This window comes from Nerophis ophidion, linkage group LG23, assembly GCF_033978795.1.
Source record: "Nerophis ophidion isolate RoL-2023_Sa linkage group LG23, RoL_Noph_v1.0, whole genome shotgun sequence".
Lineage (NCBI taxonomy): Eukaryota > Metazoa > Chordata > Actinopteri > Syngnathiformes > Syngnathidae > Nerophis > Nerophis ophidion.
Window position 1 is genome coordinate 42,887,800 of NC_084633.1, and position 22,500 is coordinate 42,910,299.

The following is a 22,500-nucleotide window of genomic DNA, read 5'->3' on the forward strand; positions in this document are numbered from 1 at the left end:
AGCCAATCATGGCACCCACCTGTTCCCAATTAGCCTGTTCACCTGTGGCCCTTGGCATAGGCCGTATAGGCAAATGTAAAGGGCGCCGTCCAGCAGGGGGCGCCACGCCAGTGCCACACATTTTGTATTTCATATATTCATTTTTTATTTTTTGTATTTATTTATTTATTCGTATGTTTTTTTCTCTCAACCTTTTGATGGTGAAATCCCTAAATTCCTTGCAATAGCTGCTTGAGAAATGTTGTTCTTCAACAATTTGACAAAATGGTGACCCTCGCCCAGTCCTTGTTGGTGAATGCAATTTGCTTTTATAGCCAATCACCTGTTCCCAATTAGCCTGCTCACCTGTGGGATGTTCCAAATAAGTCTTTGATGAGCATTCCTCAACTTTCTCACTCTTTTTTGCCACTTGTGCCAACTTTTTTGAAACATGTTGCAGGCATCAAATTCCAAACGAGCTAATATTTGTGAAAAATAACAACCTTTACCAGTTGGAACGTTAAGTCTCTTGTCTTTGCAAATCATTGTATTCTCTTTTTATTTAGCATTTACACAAGGTGACAACTTCTCTGCTTTTGGGTTCTGTTTATATTTTACCAACAAGCATCACCCTTTTTTTTTTTTTTTTTTGGTGACTGGTGTGTTTTTCATTGCAAAGCCAGTGTGTGTGTGTGTGTGTGTGTGTGTGTGTGTGTGTGTGTGTATAAAAGAGGTGGTGATGGTGATGAGTCATTAGCTCAGCTGGTGAGTAAGAATGCAAATATCGCCACTAACATCACTCCATGATGCTCCGCTTCCTCCCTCGGAGCCATTTTTCGCAACAGTTCTTGCCGTAATGTCCCTTCATTTGACTCTAAAAAAGAAAGCCCGGAGGATGTGAAATCATTTTTTTTGTGTTTATGGACGCACGGCGGAAATGTGGACGTGCTATAATTCAATAGCTGCAGTCTATTAATTATGTGCAGCCACTCGGTACACAAACATTTGGTTTCGGCAAAATGAACCGAAACGTGACATCTAAACCGAGGTATGTTTCGGTTCATTTTCGGTACAGTAAGAAAACAACAAAATATACATTTTTTGGGTTATTTATTTACCAAATGTGTAAACAATGGCTTGATCCTTTTAACATTGGGAACACTATAATAATTCTGCCCAGGTTAATCCACATTAAACTGCCTCTAATTGTTGCTCAGATTAAATAAAATGACAAAACTTTTCTTCTACATATAAAAAGTGCAACATTAAACAGTTTCAAGTCAACTCATCATGCTTCATTTATTACAGCATTTGGGAAGCCTGTAGTTGATTTTTATTATGTAAATGTATTTCTATCAACATGTGATAGCAGGGAAACTAGGCTGCTACATTACTAATGATGTAACTGTAGCTGAAATAAATAGCACAATAGCAAAAGGAGAGACTATTCATCCCTGAACACCATGGAGTTCATGTAGGCTTAATGATGCACTTACATTATTATATCACTAGCATACACACACACACACACACACACACACACACACACACCACACAATGAGCTAACACACACACCGCAAAGTGAGCTAACGTTACGCTAAAAGCTAAATAGCCTTCACCTCAAGCCAGAACTGCGAGCGAGCTGAGCTGCAGTTTGTTTCTAGAATGTCATCTAGAACGTTGACTGGGAAGTGTTTATTATAATTTGGGGAGAGTCCGCTGCTCACCTGCTAAACACCTATCTGCTCCACGCTGAAGCGCTGACTACATGCGCCCTGAATACACACTGCTGATTGGCTGTTACCGCTCTAAATACACACTGCTGATTGGCTGTTACCGCTCTAAATACACACTGCTGATTGGCTGTTACCGCTCTGAATAAACACTGCTGATTGGCTGTTACCGCTCTGAATACACACTGCTGATTGGCTGTGACCGCTCTGAATACACACTGCTGATTGGCTGTTACCGGTCTGCGTGTGACCAATCAGATGGTTGTGTGGGTGGGACGATGCTGGGTGCTGTGTAGGAGGCAGAACGGAGCGGAGCAGCTTGTTAAGACTTTAGATTAGGCGGCTACTTCATATGTTTGCGTGGAAACTCGTTCGGTACACCTCCGAACCGAACCGGAACCCCCGAATTGAAACGGTTCAATACAACTACACGTACCGTTACACCCCTAGCGGCCCCAATAATGTCGGGTGCCCAGAAAAGGAAGTTGGATCAAAGCAGAAAAAATACACCAATAAATGGACGATGGACACCAAATGTCTTCTAAAGGTGGATTTTCAAGTTGAAGCTCCGTCATATGCATCTGAAATGTTTGCTCTCTTTTCTCCCTGTAGGAGGCAGAGTGAAAACCTGGAAGAGGCGATGGTTCATCCTGACTGACAACTTTGAATACACTACGGTGGGTCATACGGGTGGGGGAAAAAATCGATTTGAATACGAATTGAATCGTTTACGTTGTGCGATTCAGAATCAATTCTCATTTAAAAAATTTTTTTTTTATTTTTTTAAATTAATTTTTATTATTTATAAATCCAACAAACCACTACACAGCAATACCATAACATCCATCCCTCCATCCATTTTCTACCGCTTATTCCCTTTTGGGTTCGCAGGGGGCGCAATGCAATCCAATTCCAAAAGCAAAGCTGAGCCAGCAACACTCAGAACTGCAATAAACAGAACAATTGAGAGGAGACACAAACACCACACAGAACAAAACAAAAGTAGTGAATATTATCAACAACAGTATCAATATTAGTTATCATTTCAGCATAGCAGTGATTAAAAATCCCTCATTGACATTATCATTAGACATTTATGGTAATAATAAAAAAGAACAATAGTGTCACAGTGGCTTACACTTGCATGGCATCTCATAAGCTGGACAACACACTGTGTCCAATGTTTGCACAAAGATAAAAGAAGTCAGATTTTTGCTTCCTTTAATAGTTCAAACAAATTGACATTATTGCAATCAGTTGATAAAACATTGTCCTTTTAAAATTATAAAAGCTTTTAAAAAAAAAAATCTACTCCTCTGCTATTATGTGATCAGACTGGGGTAGATCCTGCTGAAATCTATGTATTGAATGAATACACAATCCTTTTCAATCGGGAAAATATCCTTTTTGAATCGAGAATCGAATCGAATTGAAAAAACTCGATACATTATCGAATCGTGACCCCAAGAATCGATATTGAATCACCCAAAGATTCACAGCCCTAGTGGGTCACATGACCTCCGAGTCTCACCATCTCGTCTTGTCCCCACAGCAATATTTTGCTACCGCTACCAAAATGTATTTGTTATTTTCCAGTACTTTTCCAAATAAAGGAGACCACAAAAAACACCATTATTGGCTTCATTTGAACAAAAATGTTAGTGCAGATGAAACGTATGTTTATTATTGTCATTTAGTCCTTCAATCAAATGTTGAACATACTAGACAACTTGTCTTTTAGTAGGAAGTAAACAAACAAAGACTCCTAATTAGTCTGCAGTAACATATTGTGTCATTTATACACCTATTATTTTATACACATTATGAGGGACAAACTGTAATCTACTTGTTCATTCACTGTTAATATCTGCTTACCATATTATCTGGAGTATAAGTCGCTCCAGAGTATAAGTCGCACCTGCCGAAAATGCACAATAAAGAAGGAAAAAAACATATATAGGTCGCACTGGAGTATAAGTCGCATTTGTGGGGGAAATGTATTTGATAAAAGCCAACAGCAAGAATAGACATTTGAAAGGCAATTTAAACTAAATAAAGAACAGTGAAGAACAGGCTGAATAAGTGTAGGTTATATGAGGCATAAATAAGCAACTGCTATGTTAACCTAACATATTATGGGAAGAGTCATTCAAATAACTATAACATATAGAACATGTTATACCTTTACCAAACTATCTCTCACTCCTAATCCATAAATCCCATGAAATCTTATACTTCTAGTCTCTTAAGTGAATGAGCTAAATAATATTATTTGATATTTTACGGTAATGTGTTAATAATTTCACACATAAGTCGCTCCTGAGTATAAGTCGCACCCCCGGCCAAACTATGAAAAACACTGCTACTTATAGTCCGAAAAATACGGTACTTTCTCTTTCAATGTGTTCTATCTACACTTCTGTTAAAATGTAATAATCACTTATTCTTCTCTTCTTTCATACTTGACATTGGTTTTGGATGATACCACACATTTAGGTATCGATGCGATACCAAGTAGTTACAGGATCATACATTGGTCATATTCAAAGTCTATGTCAATGTTAGAGTTTATTCTCCAATGTCAATGTTGATTGGACTCCTGCTGTTTATTGACTCAAGTGTGTGTGTGTGTGTGTGTGTGTGTGTGTGTGTGTGTGTGTGTGTGTGTGTGTGTGTGTGTGTGTGTGTGTGTGTGTGTGCGTGTGTGTGTGCGTGCGTGCGTGCGTGCGTGCGTGATATTGTATTCCTAGCCTTTGGCCAAAATTAATTAATTAAACAAAACAATAAATATGTATATAGAGACATACTGTAATAGCAAAGTAAATAATGAAGATTAAAAACCAATTACAAACAAAACAATATTATTTACTAAAAGTCTTTTTCCCACAACTTGTTGACTTTTTTCTTATAAAATTGGGAACAATTTCTCATTCTTTCTGTTTTTGTAACATTTCTCCTAAAATTATTACTTTTTTATGCACAATTATTAGTTTTTACTGCAAAATTGTGACATTTGTCAAGTAAGATTCAGACTTTTGTCACAATATTGCCAATTGTTTTTGTTGTTCTTGTAAAACATTGACATGTTTTGGAGTAAAATGATGACTTTTGTCATCATTTTGCCAAGTAAAATTCCGATTATTGTTATAATATTGCCAACATTTTTAAAGTTTTCTTATAAAACTGTGACTTTTGTCGAGGAAAACGACAACTCTTTTCATAAAGTTGCCAAATTGGGACCAAATAAGTTGACTTCTTCCCACTCCCTTTTGAGCCAATCTTGACATGTACAAAAGATTAGTCCCATGTAATGTTTTCAATGTATATATATATATATTTCTTTTGTATTTTATGTCATTCTTTTGTTTTGTTTGCATGGCTCAAAATAAACAATTCATTCATTCAAATTTTTAAGCTTGTCTTGTGAAATTGCGACTGTTATTGAGTAAAAATTCCAACTTTTATCATAACATTGCACAAATGTTCACTATTTCTTGTAAAAATTTGGACTTTCGTGGAGTAAAATGAGGACTTTTATTATAGTACTGCCAACATTCTAAGTTTTTCTTGTGAAATTGTGACACCTGCATTTTTCAGAGGTCTCAGGAAGGTAAGAAATACAAGTCTGTGTGTGTGTGTGTGTGTGTGTGTGCGTGTGTGTGTGTGTGTGTGTGTGTGTGTGTGTGTGTGTCTTAGATGATATGAGCGTCCTTGAAGTCTTGTATGAGTGCCCTGCAAGATTCTCCTACCTTCCATCAGCACTGCACTCTGGCTCCCCTGCAATGATCCTCCATCTAGCATGCTAAGATGTTGGCCAGCCCTAGGGCCAAAGTGGTGATTTGTTGACTGGCTTGATCTCCTCCTTCACTTCTCTTCACTCTGTTCTCCCCCTTCAGGACAAAGAGCCTCGTGGGATTATTCCCCTGGAGAACCTCAGCATCCGAGAGGTGGAGGAGCCCAGGAAAGCCGTGAGTGGCGACCAAACTCCCCGTCTGCCGTGAGCGCACGTAATCCTCCGCCTTGTGGTCACGCAGAACTGCTTCGAGCTCTACAACCCAAACCACAAGGGCCAGCTCATCAAAGCCTGCAAGACGGAGGCGGACGGCCGCGTGGTGGAGGGCAACCACCTGGTCTACAGGATATCAGCGCCCACGCCGGAGGAGAAGGAGGAGTGGATGAAGTCCATCAAGTGAGTAGACTTGAAGGAAGAGGGGATGAAGTCCATCAAGTGAGTAGACTTGGAGGAGTGGATGAAGTCCATCAAGTGAGTAGACTTGAAGGAAGAGGGGATGAAGTCCATCAAGTGAGTAGACTTGAAGGAAGAGTGGATGAAGTCCATCAAGTGAGTAGACTTGAAGGAAGAGGGGATGAAGTCCATCAAGTGAGTAGACTTGAAGGAAGAGGGGATGAAGTCCATCAAGTGAGTAGACTTGAAGGAAGAGGGGATGAAGTCCATCAAGTGAGTAGACTTGAAGAAAGAGTGGATGAAGTCCATCAAGTGAGTAGACTTGAAGGAAGAGGGGATGAAGTCCATCAAGTGAGTAGACTCGAAGGAAGAGGGGATGAAGTCCATCAAGTGAGTAGACTTGAAGGAAGAGTGGATGAAGTCCATCAAGTGAGTAGACTTGAAGGAAGAGGGGATGAAGTCCATCAAGTGAGTAGACTTGAAGGAAGAGGGGATGAAGTCCATCAAGTGAGTAGACTTGAAGGAAGAGGGGATGAAGTCCATCAAGTGAGTAGACTTGAAGGAAGAGGGGATGAAGTCCATCAAGTGAGTGGACTTGAAGGAAGAGTGGATGAAGTCCATCAAGTGAGTAGACTTGAAGGAAGAGGGGATGAAGTCCATCAAGTGAGTAGACTTGAAGGAAGAGTGGATGAAGTCCATCAAGTGAGTGGACTTGAAGGAAGAGGGCATGAAGTCCATCAAGTGAGTGGACTTGAAGGAAGAGTGGATGAAGTCCATCAAGTGAGTAGACTTGAAGGAAGAGGGGATGAAGTCCATCAAGTGAGTAGACTTGAAGGAAGAGGGGATGAAGTCCATCAAGTGAGTAGACTTGAAGGAAGAGGGGATGAAGTCCATCAAGTGAGTAGACTCGAAGGAAGAGGGGATGAAGTCCATCAAGTGAGTAGACTTGAAGGAAGAGTGGATGAAGTCCATCAAGTGAGTAGACTTGAAGGAAGAGGGGATGAAGTCCATCAAGTGAGTAGACTTGAAGGAAGAGGGGATGAAGTCCATCAAGTGAGTAGACTTGAAGGAAGAGGGGATGAAGTCCATCAAGTGAGTAGACTTGAAGAAAGAGTGGATGAAGTCCATCAAGTGAGTAGACTTGAAGGAAGAGGGGATGAAGTCCATCAAGTGAGTAGACTCGAAGGAAGAGGGGATGAAGTCCATCAAGTGAGTAGACTTGAAGGAAGAGTGGATGAAGTCCATCAAGTGAGTAGACTTGAAGGAAGAGGGGATGAAGTCCATCAAGTGAGTAGACTTGAAGGAAGAGGGGATGAAGTCCATCAAGTGAGTAGACTTGAAGGAAGAGGGGATGAAGTCCATCAAGTGAGTAGACTTGAAGGAAGAGGGGATGAAGTCCATCAAGTGAGTGGACTTGAAGGAAGAGTGGATGAAGTCCATCAAGTGAGTAGACTTGAAGGAAGAGGGGATGAAGTCCATCAAGTGAGTAGACTTGAAGGAAGAGTGGATGAAGTCCATCAAGTGAGTGGACTTGAAGGAAGAGGGCATGAAGTCCATCAAGTGAGTGGACTTGAAGGAAGAGTGGATGAAGTCCATCAAGTGAGTAGACTTGAAGGAAGAGGGGATGAAGTCCATCAAGTGAGTAGACTTGAAGGAAGAGGGGATGAAGTCCATCAAGTGAGTAGACTCGAAGGAAGAGGGGATGAAGTCCATCAAGTGAGTAGACTTGAAGGAAGAGTGGATGAAGTCCATCAAGTGAGTAGACTTGAAGGAAGAGGGGATGAAGTCCATCAAGTGAGTAGACTTGAAGGAAGAGGGGATGAAGTCCATCAAGTGAGTAGACTTGAAGGAAGAGGGGATGAAGTCCATCAAGTGAGTAGACTTGAAGGAAGAGTGGATGAAGTCCATCAAGTGAGTAGACTTGAAGGAAGAGGGGATGAAGTCCATCAAGTGAGTAGACTTGAAGGAAGAGGGGATGAAGTCCATCAAGTGAGTAGACTTGAAGGAAGAGGGGATGAAGTCCATCAAGTGAGTAGACTTGAAGGAAGAGGGGATGAAGTCCATCAAGTGAGTAGACTTGAAGGAAGAGGGGATGAAGTCCATCAAGTGAGTAGACTTGAAGGAAGAGGGGATGAAGTCCATCAAGTGAGTAGACTTGAAGGAGGAGTGGATGAAGTCCATCAAGTGAGTAGACTTGAAGGAAGAGGGGATGAAGTCCATCAAGTGAGTAGACTTGAAGGAAGAGGGGATGAAGTCCATCAAGTGAGTAGACTTGAAGAAAGAGTGGATGAAGTCCATCAAGTGAGTAGACTTGAAGGAAGAGGGGATGAAGTCCATCAAGTGAGTAGACTCGAAGGAAGAGGGGATGAAGTCCATCAAGTGAGTAGACTTGAAGGAAGAGTGGATGAAGTCCATCAAGTGAGTAGACTTGAAGGAAGAGGGGATGAAGTCCATCAAGTGAGTAGACTTGAAGGAAGAGGGGATGAAGTCCATCAAGTGAGTAGACTTGAAGGAAGAGGGGATGAAGTCCATCAAGTGAGTAGACTTGAAGGAAGAGGGGATGAAGTCCATCAAGTGAGTGGACTTGAAGGAAGAGTGGATGAAGTCCATCAAGTGAGTAGACTTGAAGGAAGAGGGGATGAAGTCCATCAAGTGAGTAGACTTGAAGGAAGAGTGGATGAAGTCCATCAAGTGAGTGGACTTGAAGGAAGAGGGCATGAAGTCCATCAAGTGAGTGGACTTGAAGGAAGAGTGGATGAAGTCCATCAAGTGAGTAGACTTGAAGGAAGAGGGGATGAAGTCCATCAAGTGAGTAGACTTGAAGGAAGAGGGGATGAAGTCCATCAAGTGAGTAGACTCGAAGGAAGAGGGGATGAAGTCCATCAAGTGAGTAGACTTGAAGGAAGAGTGGATGAAGTCCATCAAGTGAGTAGACTTGAAGGAAGAGGGGATGAAGTCCATCAAGTGAGTAGACTTGAAGGAAGAGGGGATGAAGTCCATCAAGTGAGTAGACTTGAAGGAAGAGTGGATGAAGTCCATCAAGTGAGTAGACTTGAAGGAAGAGTGGATGAAGTCCATCAAGTGAGTAGACTTGAAGGAAGAGGGGATGAAGTCCATCAAGTGAGTAGACTTGAAGGAAGAGGGGATGAAGTCCATCAAGTGAGTAGACTTGAAGGAAGAGTGGATGAAGTCCATCAAGTGAGTGGACTTGAAGGAAGAGGGGATGAAGTCCATCAAGTGAGTAGACTTGAAGGAAGAGGGGATGAAGTCCATCAAGTGAGTAGACTTGAAGGAAGGAGTGCAGCAGCAAAACAAAGGCAGATCATCAGGTGGAACAGAGATGGACTTTGAGCCTTCAACACCACCACAAATGATGTCTTTATAGTCGCACATGTTTGCCTTTTTGCTGAGTTGAATGTAACAGAAAGCGACTCCATGAAGTTTTGTAAACTTGCTCCGCTTTTATTAAACGTTAATAGAAAATAGGGTTGTTAGCGTATTTTCATGTTAGCATAGGGCACACAGGATTATGAGGCACGCTGCCCAGGAATGTTCTATTCTGTGGTGCGGCTTCAGGGCAAGGAAAAACTCACAACCCAGTGGGATGTCAATGTGAATTACTATGAGAAACCTTGGAGAGGACCGCAGATGTGAGTCCAGTCCATAGTGGATCTAACATAATAGTTGGAGTCCAGTCCATAGTGGATCTAACATAATAGTGAGAGTCCAGTCCATAGTGGATCTAACATAATAGTGAGAGTCCAGTCCATAGTGGATCTAACATAATAGTTGGAGTCCAGTCCATAGTGGATCTAACATAATAGTGAGAGTCCAGTCCATAGTGGATCTAACATAATAGTGAGAGTCCAGTCCATAGTGGATGTAACATAATAGTGTGAGAGTCCAGTCCATAGTGGATCTAACATAATAGTGTGAGAGTCCAGTCCATAGTGGATCTAACATAATAGTGTGACAGTCCAGTCCATAGTGGATCTAACATAATAGTGAGAGTCCAGTCCATAGTGGATCTAACATAATAGTGAGAGTCCAGTCCATAGTGGATCTAACCCTAACAGTTCAGTACATATTCCCTACAATTGACCACTAAATGGTATCAGAAAGGTGTAGCGGATTTTATAGACTAGGCTCAGTGCAAGTTGTTTTTTTTTAGAATAGAATAGAATAGAAAGTACTTTATTGATCCCTGGGGGAAATTCAGCACCACAGTTCGCTCACAATAAACAACAATAATAATAATAAATATTATATAACATATATATATATAATATATGAATAATATAAATATATTCTACATATATTCTACATTTAAGTGCAGTCAAGGAACATATGAATTATAAAGTCTGATGGCTATCGGTGTGAAGGACCTCCTGTGTGGTTTTGTGTTACATTTAGGGAGTCTGAGCCTTCCACTGAATGTGCTCATTCTCTCCACAAGGTCCGAGTGTAGTGGGTGGGAGGTGTTGTCCATAATGGGAGGTGTTGTCCATAATGGGAGGTGTTGTCCATAATGGGAGGTGTTGTCCATAATGGGAGGTGTTGTCCATAATGGGAGGTGTTGTCCATAATGGGAGGTGTTGTCCATAATGGCTAAGAGTTTTGCTAGACTTCTCCTCTCTGACGCCACCGCCAGAGAGTCTAGCTCCACTCCCACCACGTTACTGGCCTTCTCTACCAACTTGTCCAGTCTGTTTGTGTCCCTCACTCTCAGCCCACTGTCCCAGCAGGCCACGGCGTACAAGAAAGCGCTCGCCACCACCGACTCGTAGAACATCTTCAACATCTTTGTACAGATGTTGAAGGATCCTAGCGTCCTGAGGAAGTAGAGGCGGCTCTGTCCCTTCTTGTCGAGGACCTCAGCGTGTCTTCACCCATTCAGCTTGTTGTCCATGTGTACTCCCAGCTATTTATAATCCTCAACCATGTCAACATCCAACCCCCTTGATGGAAACAGAGGTCGCCAGAGTACTCCTCCTCCTTCCCAGGTTCCACAAACAACTCCTTGGTCTTGGTCACATTGAGCTGGAGGTGGTTCTTTCCACACCATGTGACAAAGTCCTCCACCAGTATCCTGTATTCCTCGTCATCACCATCCTCAATACACCCCACTATTGCAGAGTCATCAGAAAACTTCTGAAGGTGGCAGGACTCTGATTGATAGTGGAAATGGGTGGTGTAAAGGGTGAAGAGGAAGGGGGAGAGGACTGTACCCTGCGGGGCCCCGGTGTTGCTGATCAGCCTGTCAGACCTAAGTCCTGCAGTCGAACGTACTGTGGTCTGTCAGTCAGGTCATCTACAACCCAGGACACCAAGGGGGCCTCCACCTGCATCTTCTCCAACTTCACACCCAGTAGCCCAGGCCGTATGGTATCAAAAGCACTGGAGAAGTCACAAAACATGACCCTCACACTGCTTGCAGGCTTGTCCAGGTGGGTGTGGGCTCGGTTCAGCAGGTAGATGACTGCATCCTCCACTCCCAGTCGGGGCTGGTAGGCCAATTGGAGTGGGTCCAGGTGGGGCTTGACTGTAGGGCGGAGTCACAGGCAGTCTTTTGACCAGAGGCACATAACAGGGGTTGAGGTAAACAAGGTTGTGGTCTGACCGGCCCAGCTCTGGGAGTGTTATGGAGCTATACGCATCCTTGATGTTTGCGTACAGCGGGTCCAGGATCTTATTTCCTCTGGTGTGGCAGCTGACATACCGAGTGAAGTTGGTTAGTGTCCATAGTAACATGGTTAAAATCCCCCGAGATGGGGATGAGAGCTTTCGGGGGCTGCACTGTAAGAAATGACTGTGAAATTTACATAACAACTATGTCAAATCACTACAGAAAAGTATTGTAAACACAAAATATATATTTTTTGTTTAAATTACAGTGAACTTTTATAAACTATTAAACAGAATGTTTTTGTTATATTTGCAACAACAACTTGTGATTAGAATCAAATTTAGTTGTGAAAACTACAAATATCGGTAACAAAAACCCATAACAGAACAACTTTGTTAATTTGACATGAAAATATTGTAAAAACTATAGTTTTAGTCAGTTTGTTTTGAAAAATACCCCAAAAAATGTGTAAGTCACTTTATGCTGTACTTTTAACATGATTGATGAAACAATGCAAATTGAGGTCATAAAAATGTTTTCACACCAAAAAAAAAAATCATTGTGAACATGAGAGGCTCCCATAGGCCAATTCATAAACACAAATATAGGCTACAATTATAATAATTTGTTTGGAAGATTTTTTGTTTCCCTCCTCACCTTACAGTTATTGATAAATATGATTGATGAAATAATATTAGTAATGTAAGCATTGTGTCATTACCACAGGCTAAACAAGCTCCTCTAACCGCAGACTTGTAGTTGTAGGCTACTTCTTTCTCTATGTACAGTCCGCCTAATTTTTCATTTCAAAAAGTGCGCAGCTGAAGCTCTTCTCTGATTGGATAGTGAGGTGGGGGCGGGAGGAGCGGGAGAAGCTCCTCGTTAATGGCGGCAGCTGACCTCACTAACGAGCGAGCCAGAGCTGCAACTTGGCCTGTTTGAGACAAAAATGTCCAGATTGGAAGAGCCTAATCTTCTGGAGGTAAAAATGCTCCCAATTGTTTTATGCCACATATTGTTGAACATTCCAGACAGGAGTGTCGGTTGTTGTGGGGCAGCTGGAACTGAAACAAATGTCCAGATTTAAAGAGGCTCATCTTCTGCAGTATTTCAACCTGTATTCAGTCAAAAGATCCATCATATGTTCCTTCTTTGCATGTTGTATTAAAAAAAGAAGAGGAAAAAAAAATCCAATTATTTTGAACTATTAATGATGGCTGTTAAATAAATGTTCCAAAAGTGATATTTTCCTCTCAAGATGTATTTTTGTTTTGGTGTGCAAGTAGTAGAAATAATTTTGCAGGTTTATATGTGAAATTTTACATAATAACTGGATTATTCAAACATAAAAATACAGCATATTATGAATATATTTTATGTATAACATACAGAAGAGCTCCATTTAAAATGCAAAGTTTTACTGTTGTTCTACCAGTTTAAATAATTTTTTTGTTTGATATTTCCCTGTTAATTAGATCATTTATTGATGCACAATAAGCAACTATTCCATGTAAAAAATACAGGAATTGGTCTGTTTATTTACAACACCGTTATGCAAAATTAACATGTTTTCTTGTATACTTAACAGTTTTTTTATGTGATTCAGATGTAATTTAATTCACTGTAAATCAATTGACATATTTTGACCGTAAAGTTATCTACTGTGCTGCTGAAATTTTTACAGGAATTCTCTGGTAAGCCCGGCTGCCAGCGTTTTCCTGTAAAAACAACATTTCTTTTTTGTACAGTGTGGGTTTGTAGTCTGGCTATGGAGCTGTGGATGACGTCACTGGCAGCTGCAGCGTTAGCGGGGGGGGGGGTGTTTATATATTGCCATCATTATAACGTGTGTAATCTCCCTGGGCAAATAATATGGTCTGAGTCCTACAGCTAACATTTCTATATTCGGGTCACAGTGGCGCTCTTTTATTGTAATATGACCGGGATGACAATATTTCTTATTAATAAACAAAGCAATCCCCCTCCTTTCCGCTTGCCGTTGGTTCGATCCCGGTCAGTGCGCACCATTTCGAACCCGTTGATAGAGACCTTACTATCCGGAACATGGTCATGCAATAAAACACATTAGGGTACACTCACCATATTCTTTCTGACACTTTCCCACAACTCATCCATTTTGTTTGCCAAAGAGCGCACGGAAGGAAGATAAGGTTTATATCTCCTTCTCTGCCTCCTCGCTTCAACCCTCTTCTGTCTCCAGCGTCTCCCTTTCCCTCGACAGCCAAGAGAACCTCCATAAGTCCTTTTTAGCTCCTCCGGGATCTGGTTAGTTAGCGCCGGGTCCGTTAGCTGGATGCTAATAACTGGTGCCGCTAACAACTTTTCCCTGGTGTAGATGAAAGAGCCTCTCCACTGATGTGGCCCGTTTAAGCTCGTCAGTATCGTCCCCACCGTCAGTAGTATGTGTGTGACAATCATTGGTACTTTGACTTTAAGACGAACAAAACACTTCTAAACTGCATGTTTAGAGGGGCACCACTTGATAGAAAGTAAATGTAAAAATATATAAAAGTACAAAACAAACACAGAACAAAGACAAGAGACAAGGACGGAGCCAACTGCAGCAGCGGCCGTTTAGATTTACGCATGCGATCCAGACGGCCGCTCTGTCCTCCACCCTGAGCCAGCCCACTTGGAGAAGTGGCTTGGAGTGAGGTGTGATCTGGGGTGGAGGTCTAAAAGTAACCGGACTAGCTTGTTCTGGGTTGTTTGGAGTCTAGATTTGAGGGTTTTGGAGGTGCTGGAGTACCAGGAGGTGCAAGCGGAATGGAAAAAGGGTTGAATGAGCGTAGGTGCTTTTGTCTTAAAGTCACTGACTTTAAGAAGGTTGATATGGGACCCAAATAGGATGGATTCCGTTTTACCTAAGTGTATGGATAGCTTGTTGTCGGCGAGCCAGGTGCAAATATTGAGGAGTTCAGCTCTGAGGATTTGTTCCACCTGTGACTTGTCCTTGCCGGATACCAGCAGGGCCGAGTCATCCGCAAACAGGAACAATTCACAGTGTCATGCTGATGGCATGTCATTGACCTATATTAGGAACAGTAAAGGTCCTAGTATACTGCCTTGGGGGACTCCACAGCTTACTGAGAGGGGAGGGGACATGGTGCTGTTCACCTCTGCCACCTGTTTACTCCCCTCCAGGTAAGATTGCATCCAGCTCCATGAGGTTTCGTCGAATCCGATTGCTCGGAGCTTATCCAACAGTATAGCGTGGTTAACTGTGTCAAAGGCCTTCTGAATGTCCAGCATGACCATGCCGCAGTATTTATAATGTCCAGCATGTCCAGCAGTATTTATAATGTCCAGCATGTCCAGCAGTATTTATAATGTCCAGCATGTCCAGCAGTATTTATAATGTCCAGCATGTCCAGCAGTATTTATAATGTCCAGCATGTCCAGCAGTATTTATAATGTCCAGCATGTCCAGCAGTATTTATAATGTCCAGCATGTCCAGCAGTATTTATAATGTCCAGCATGTCCAGCAGTATTTATAATGTCCAGCATGTCCAGCAGTATTTATAATGTCCAGCATGTCCAGCAGTATTTATAATGTCCAGCATGTCCAGCAGTATTTATAATGTCCAGCATGTCCAGCAGTATTTATAATGTCCAGCATGACCAGCAGTATTTATAATGTCCAGCATGACCATGCCGCAGTATTTATAATGTCCAGCATGTCCAGCAGTATTTATAATGTCCAGCATGTCCAGCAGTATTTATAATGTCCAGCATGTCCAGCAGTATTTATAATGTCCAGCATGTCCAGCAGTATTTATAATGTCCAGCATGACCGTGCCGCAGTATTTATAATGTCCAGCATGTCCAGCAGTATTTATAATGTCCAGCATGACCATGCTTCAGTATTTATGTCCAGCATGTCCAGCAGTATTTATAATGTCCAGCATGTCCAGCAGTATTTATAATGTCCAGCATGTCCAGCAGTATTTATAATGTCCAGCATGTCCAGCAGTATTTATAATGTCCAGCATGTCCAGCAGTATTTATAATGTCCAGCATGACCATGCCGCAGTATTTATAATGTCCAGCATGTCCAGCAGTATTTATAATGTCCAGCATGTCCAGCAGTATTTATAATGTCCAGCATGTCCAGCAGTATTTATAATGTCCAGCATGTCCAGCAGTATTTATAATGTCCAGCATGACCAGCAGTATTTATAATGTCCAGCATGTCCAGCAGTATTTATAATGTCCAGCATGTCCAGCAGTATTTATAATGTCCAGCATGTCCAGCAGTATTTATAATGTCCAGCATGTCCAGCAGTATTTATAATGTCCAGCATGTCCAGCAGTATTTATAATGTCCAGCATGTCCAGCAGTATTTATAATGTCCAGCATGTCCAGCAGTATTTATAATGTCCAGCATGACCAGCAGTATTTATAATGTCCAGCATGTCCAGCAGTATTTATAATGTCCAGCATGTCCAGCAGTATTTATAATGTCCAGCATGTCCAGCAGTATTTATAATGTCCAGCATGTCCAGCAGTATTTATAATGTCCAACATGTCCAGCAGTATTTATAATGTCCAGCATGTCCAGCAGTATTTATAATGTCCAGCATGTCCAGCAGTATTTATAATGTCCAGCAGTATTTGCCGGCGTCCACCTCATGTTTGATGTGGTCGGTCAGATAGAGAAGACATGTGTCAGTGGAGTGCTTAGTTCTCAAGTCCCATTGTAATTTGTAGATGAGTTCATTAGTAGCAGGGTATCTATCATCCATCCATCCATCCATCCATCTTCTTCCGCTTACCCGAGGTCGGGTCGCGGGGGCAGCAGCCTAAGCAGGGAAGCCCAGACTTCCCTCTCCCCAGCCACTTCGTCTAGCTCTTCCTGGGGGATCCCGAGGCGTTCCCAGGCCAGCCGGGAGACATAGTCTTCCCAACGTGTCCTGGGTCTTCCCCGTGGCCTCCTGCCAGCTGGACGTGCCCTAAACACCTCCCTAGGGAGGCGTTCAGGTGCCATCCTGACCAGATGGCCAACCACCTCATCTGGCTCCTCTCCATGTGAAGGAGCAGCGGCTTTACTTTGAGTTCCTCCCAGATGGCAGAGCTTCTCACCCTATCTCTAAGGGAGAGACCCGCCACACGGCGGAGGAAACTCATTTGGGCCGCTTGTACCCGTGATCTTATTCTTTCGGTCATGACCCAAAGCTCATGACCATAGATGAGGATGGGAACGTAGATCGACCGGTAAATTGAGAGCTTTGCCTTCCGGCTCAGCTCCTTCTTCACCACAACGGATCGGTACAACGTCCGCATTACTGAAGACGCCGCACCGATCCGCCTGTCAATCTCACGATCCACTCTTCCCCCACTCGTGAACAAGACTCCTAGGTACTTGAACTCCTCCACTTGGAGCAGGATCTCTTCCCCAACCCGGAGATGGCACTCCACCCTTTTCCGGGAGACAACCATGGACTCGGATTTGGAGGTGCTGATTCTCATCCCGGTCGCTTCAACACTCGACTGCGAACCAATCCAGTGAGAGCTGAAGATCCCGGTCAGATGAAGCCATCAGGACCACATCATCTGCAAAAAGCAGAGACCTAATCCCGTGGCCACCAAACCGGAACCCCTCAACGCCTTGACTGCGCCTAGAAATTCTGTCCATAAAAGTTATGAACAGAATGGGTGACAAAGGACAGCCTTGGCGAAGTCCAACCCTCACTGGAAACGTGTCCGACTTACTGCCAGCAATGCGGACCAAGCTCTGACACTGATCATACAGGGAGCGGACTGCCATAATAAGACAGTCCGATACCCCATACTCTCTGAGCACTCCCCACAGGACTTCCCAAGGGACACGGTCGAATGCCTTCTCCAAGTCCACAAAGCACATGTAGACTGGTTGGGCAAACTCCCATGCACCCTCAAGAACCCTGCCGAGAGTATAGAGCTGGTCCACAGTTCCACGACCAGGACGAAAACCACACTGTTCCTCCTGAATCCGAGGTTCGACTATGCGGCGTAGCCTCCTCTCCAGTACACCTGAATAAACCTTACCGGGAAGGCTGAGGAGTGTGATCCCACGATAGTTGGAACACACCCTCCGGTCCCCCTTCTTAAAGAGAGGAACCACCACCCCGGTCTGCCAATCCAGAGGTACCGCCCCCGATGTCCACGCGATGCTGCAGTCTTGTCAACCAAGACAGCCCCACAGCATCCAGAGCCTTAAGGAACTCTGGGCGGATCTCATCCACCCCTGGGGCCTTGCCACCGAGGAGCTTTTTAACTACCTCAGCAACCTCAGCCCCAGAAATAGGAGAGTCCACTACAGATTCCCCAGGCACTGCTTCCTCATAGGAAGACGTGTTGGTGGGATTGAGGAGGTCTTCGAAGTATTCCTTCCACCTATCCACAACATCCGCAGTTGAGGTCAGCAGAACACCATCCGCACCATACACGGTGTTGACAGTGCACTGCTTCCCCTTCCTGAGGCGGCGGATGGTGGTCCAGAATCGCTTCGAAGCCATCCGGAAGTCATTTTCCATGGCTTCCCCAAACTCTTCCCATGTCCGAGTTTTTGCCTCTGTGACCGCTAAAGCTGCACACCGCTTGGCCTGTCGGTACCTGTCCACTGCCTCCGGAGTCCTATGAGCCAAAAGAACCCGATAGGACTCCTTCTTCAGCTTGACGGCATCCCTCACCGCCGGTGTCCACCAGCGGGTTCTAGGATTACCGCCACGACAAGCACCAACTACCTTGCGGCCACAGCTCCGAACAGCCGCCTCGACAATAGAGGTGCGGAACATGGTCCAGCACCTCCCTCGTGACATGTACAAAGTTCCTCCGGAGGTGGGAATTGAAACTTTCTCTGACAGGAGACTGCCAGACGTTCCCAGCAAACCCTCACAATGCGTTTGGGCCTGCCAGGTCTGTCCGGCATCCTCCCCCACCATCGCAGCCAACTCACCACCAGGTGGTGATCGGTAGAAAGCTCCGCCCCTCTCTTCACCCGAGTGTCCAAAACATGAGGCCGCAAATCCGATGACACAACTACAAAGTCGATCATGGAACTGCGGCCTAGGGTGTCCTGGTGCCAAGTGCACATATGGACACCCTTATGTTTGAACATGGTGTTTGTTATGGACAAACTGTGACGAAGTCCAATAACAAAACACCACTCGGGTTCAGATCCGGGTGGCCATTCTTCCCAATCACGCCTCTCCAGGTTTCACTGTCGTTGCCAACATGAGCGTTGAAGTCCCCCAGCAGAACAAGGAAATCATCCGGGGGAGCACTCTCCGGTACTCCCTCAAGTCTTCCCAAAAAGGGTGGTTACTCTGAACTGCTGTTTGGTGCATAAGCGCAAACAACAGTCAGGACCCGTCCCCCCACCCGAAGGCGGAGGGAGGCTACCCTTTCGTCCACTGGGTTTGAACTCCAACGTGCAGGCTTTAAGCCGGGGGGCAACCAGAATTGCCACCCCAGCCCGTCGCCTCTCACTGCCGGCCACGCCAGAGTGAAAGAGAGTCCAGCCCCTTTCAAGAGAAGTGGTTCCAGAGCCCTTGCTGTGCGTCGAAGTGAGTCCGACTACATCCAGCCGGAATTTCTCTACTTCGCGCACTAGCTCAGGCTCCTTCCCCCCCAGTGAGGTGACGTTCCACGTCCCAAGAGCGAGTTTATGTAGCCGAGGATCGGACCGCCAAGTGCCCTGCCTTCGGCTGCCGCCCAGCACACACTGCACCCGACCTCTATGGCCCCTGCTATGGGTGGTGAGCCCATTGGAGGGGTGACCCACGTTGCCTCTTCGGGCTGTGCCCGGCCGGGCCCCATGGGAACAGGCCCGGCCACCAGGCGCTCGCCATCGTGCCCCACCTCCGGGCCTGGCTCCAGAGGGGGGCCCTGGTGACCCGCGTCCGGGCGAGGGAAATCTGGGTCCTTTGTTTTTACTTTTCAAATAGGTTTTCGAGCTGCTCTTTGTCTGGTCCCTCACCTAGGACCAGTTTGCCTTGGGAGACCCTACCAGTGGGCTTTATGCCCCCGGACAACATAGCTCCTAGGATCATTGGGACACGCAAACTCCTCTACCACGGTAAGGTGGCAGCTCAGAGAGGAGAGGTATCTATCAACTTGTTCATAAACTATTGTTTCCATGACTTTGGAAATGGAAGTGAGAATAGAAACAGGTCAGTAGTTACCAGGTTGTAATTTGCTTCCTTCTTGTCTCCATGCTGTTCTAATTCTTAGCATGGAAGTTTATTGTAATTGTGAGAGTAAACAAAGTATATGTGAGATTGCCTCTTCTTTGTTGGATTGGAAGACATCATTTCATCTGTGGTTGATTTAGAACTCAAACTCACTTGACCTGGGGGCCACTGGACACAGACTCTGGGTGAGGCGGGGCCGCAAGAAAAGATTTCTTAAAAACATTTTTGCATCCTCCTCAGCATGTTTAGTTGTATAATGATGTTTCAAATGGTCTTCCTTGTGCATCGCAACTTTCTCTGTGCAAATGCGACACGTCGGGGTGTCCCTGTGCTCCACAAAGAAATATTGCATCTCCCACTTTTCCTGCAATTGTCTTTGCTCATCGCCAACACTTCTCTTCACTGCAGGCTTTGAAAAAGACATGTTTGGGGTTGTGGAATATATTTGTATTCAGCCCACGCACGAAGAATAATGTTATTTCCACAATGTGTGTCGTTCCACTTTTCCTCCCCACGGCAACAAGGCGGTCGGCGGATAAAGTATCGGGATGGCGAGCGCAAAAAAGTGAGGGCTATAGAAATATACCGTATTTCTTTGAATAGCCGCTGGGGCGCTAATTAATTTAAAACCTCTAATCACTCCTGCGCTTATTCAAGGCATGCGGTAAAAGTAAGCAGGCGCTAATCATTTTAAAACCTCTTCTCACCCCTGCGGTTACCAATGGCGTGCAGTAAAAAATTGAGTGTGATAAAAAAAATTTTTTTATAAATGATTCTGCGGCTGCGGCCCGGTGGTTGGGGACCACTGCTCTACAACATATCATCACGCCCACTTTTACACCAGGCTGTCTGCGTGCCGGACGGACGCATGCATTTCACTGCTTCTTGTACAAGATTGCAATGCATACTTGGTCAACAGCCATACCTTTTACACTGAAGGTTGTGATATAAACAACTTTAACACTCTTACTAATATGCGCCACACTCTGTGAACCCACACCAAACACATTTCTAGAGAACATTGGCTCTGTAACACATTATAAACGCAACATAAGAATTACCCAGAATGCCATGCATCCATGACTCTTGGCTATATTATACACGCGCCCCAAACCCCGCCCACCTCAACCGACGCATGGAGAGGGGGGGAGGCGGGGTTTGGTGCTAGCGGGTGTATAATATAGCCAAGAGTCATGGATGCATGGCATTCTGGGTAAGTGTTATGTTGCGTTTATAATGTGTTACAGAGCCGATGTTCTCCAGAAATGTTTTTGTCATTCTTGTTTAATGTGGGTTCACAGAGTGTGGCGCATATTAGTAAGTGTTAAAGTTGTTTTATATCACAAACATTAGTGTGATCTGTGTGGCTGTGGAATAAGACCCCTGGTTTACACATAGTAAAAGCAAAAAAAAACCTCCTCCGCCATTTTGAAAAAGACGACAGTGGAAGCGTCAATCGTGACGTCACGAATTTGACCCGGCGGTAAAAGTAAGCATGCGCTAATACATTTGGGGAAATTAGACAGTAAACAAAAAACAAATATAGGTTTGAATTGGTCCAGGTTATCGGGGACTGTTATTACTGACGGACAGGTGTAGCGGTGTGACTGCAGCCAGGCATGTAAGAAAACCCTCGTCTCCATGGCGACGTCTCTGTCACTTTCACTCATTTGCCGCTTTTCCACTAACGCTGGGGTAGGCAACCCAGAACGTTGAAAGAGCCATTTTGGACCCACAGAACAAAAATTGTCTCTGTCTGGAGCCAACGGGGAGCCAATCTACCCACCACCACACCGTGATGATTACTTCAGCGCCGCACACAACGCTGTCAAGTGCCAGTCATATAAAACTCGCAGGCCGCTCTAACATTAAACTTTCATATTAAGGGGGGGGGGAAATAACGTCTCGCGAGCCGTGTGTCTGAGACCCCGGATTTAGAGAGTTTGTTAGGGAACTGCGGAAGAACTGTTTTTACATAATCTCTTACCTGGAAATATCTATCTATCTATCTATCTATCTATCTATCTATCCATCCATTCATCTATCCATCTATCCATCTATCTATCTATACATACAAGTGAGAGTAAAAAGTATTTGATCCCTTGCTGATTTTGTTGGTTTGCCCACTAATAAAGACATGATCATTCTATACTTTTAATGGTAGATGTATTTAAACATGGTGAGATAGAATATCAAAAAGAAAATCCAGAAAATAACTTTAAGGAATATATTTTAATTGATTTGTATTTCATTGAGGGAAAAAAGTATTTGATCCCCTAGTGGGCATTAGGATTTCTGGCTTCCACAGAGCAGTTAGACACTCCCAATCAACTTGGGAATTGAAGACTGAATTGAAGACACCTGTTCTAACTAATCACCTGTATAAAAGACACCTGATCAGAGACTCAGACAGATTCCAAGCTCTCCAACATGGGTAAGACAAAAGAACTCTCTCAGGACCTCAGACACAGGATTGTTGACCTGCACAAATCTGGAATGGGCTACAAAAACATTAGCAAGATGCTGGGAATCAAAGTAACAACCATTGGTGCAACTGTTAGAAAATGTAAAAAGTATAACATGACCATCAACAGACCTGGATCTGGTGCTCCACAGAAGATTTCACCTGGTGGGGTTGCATTGATCATGAGAACTGTGAGAAATGGTCCTGCAAGCACTCAGCAGGAGTTAGTGAATGACCTCAAGGCAGCTGGGACCACAGTCACCAGGAAAACAGTTGGCAACACTTTGCGACAGAATGGGTTAAAATCCTGCAGTG

At 44.1% G+C, this 22,500-nt stretch overlaps 1 protein-coding gene across 2 annotated transcripts in view; it reads left to right on the forward strand.

The window, feature by feature from the left end:
• Window positions 1-22,500, forward strand: part of LOC133541355 (cytohesin-3-like) — a 107,693-nt gene that overhangs the window by 81,933 nt on the left and 3,260 nt on the right. For both annotated transcript variants that reach the window (XM_061884737.1, XM_061884736.1), the window contains 3 exons: window positions 2,325-2,389; window positions 5,609-5,680; window positions 5,747-5,901. In XM_061884737.1, coding sequence (XP_061740721.1) covers window positions 2,325-2,389; window positions 5,609-5,680; window positions 5,747-5,901 — 292 coding nt within the window. The remainder of the gene's footprint in view (window positions 1-2,324; window positions 2,390-5,608; window positions 5,681-5,746; window positions 5,902-22,500) is intronic.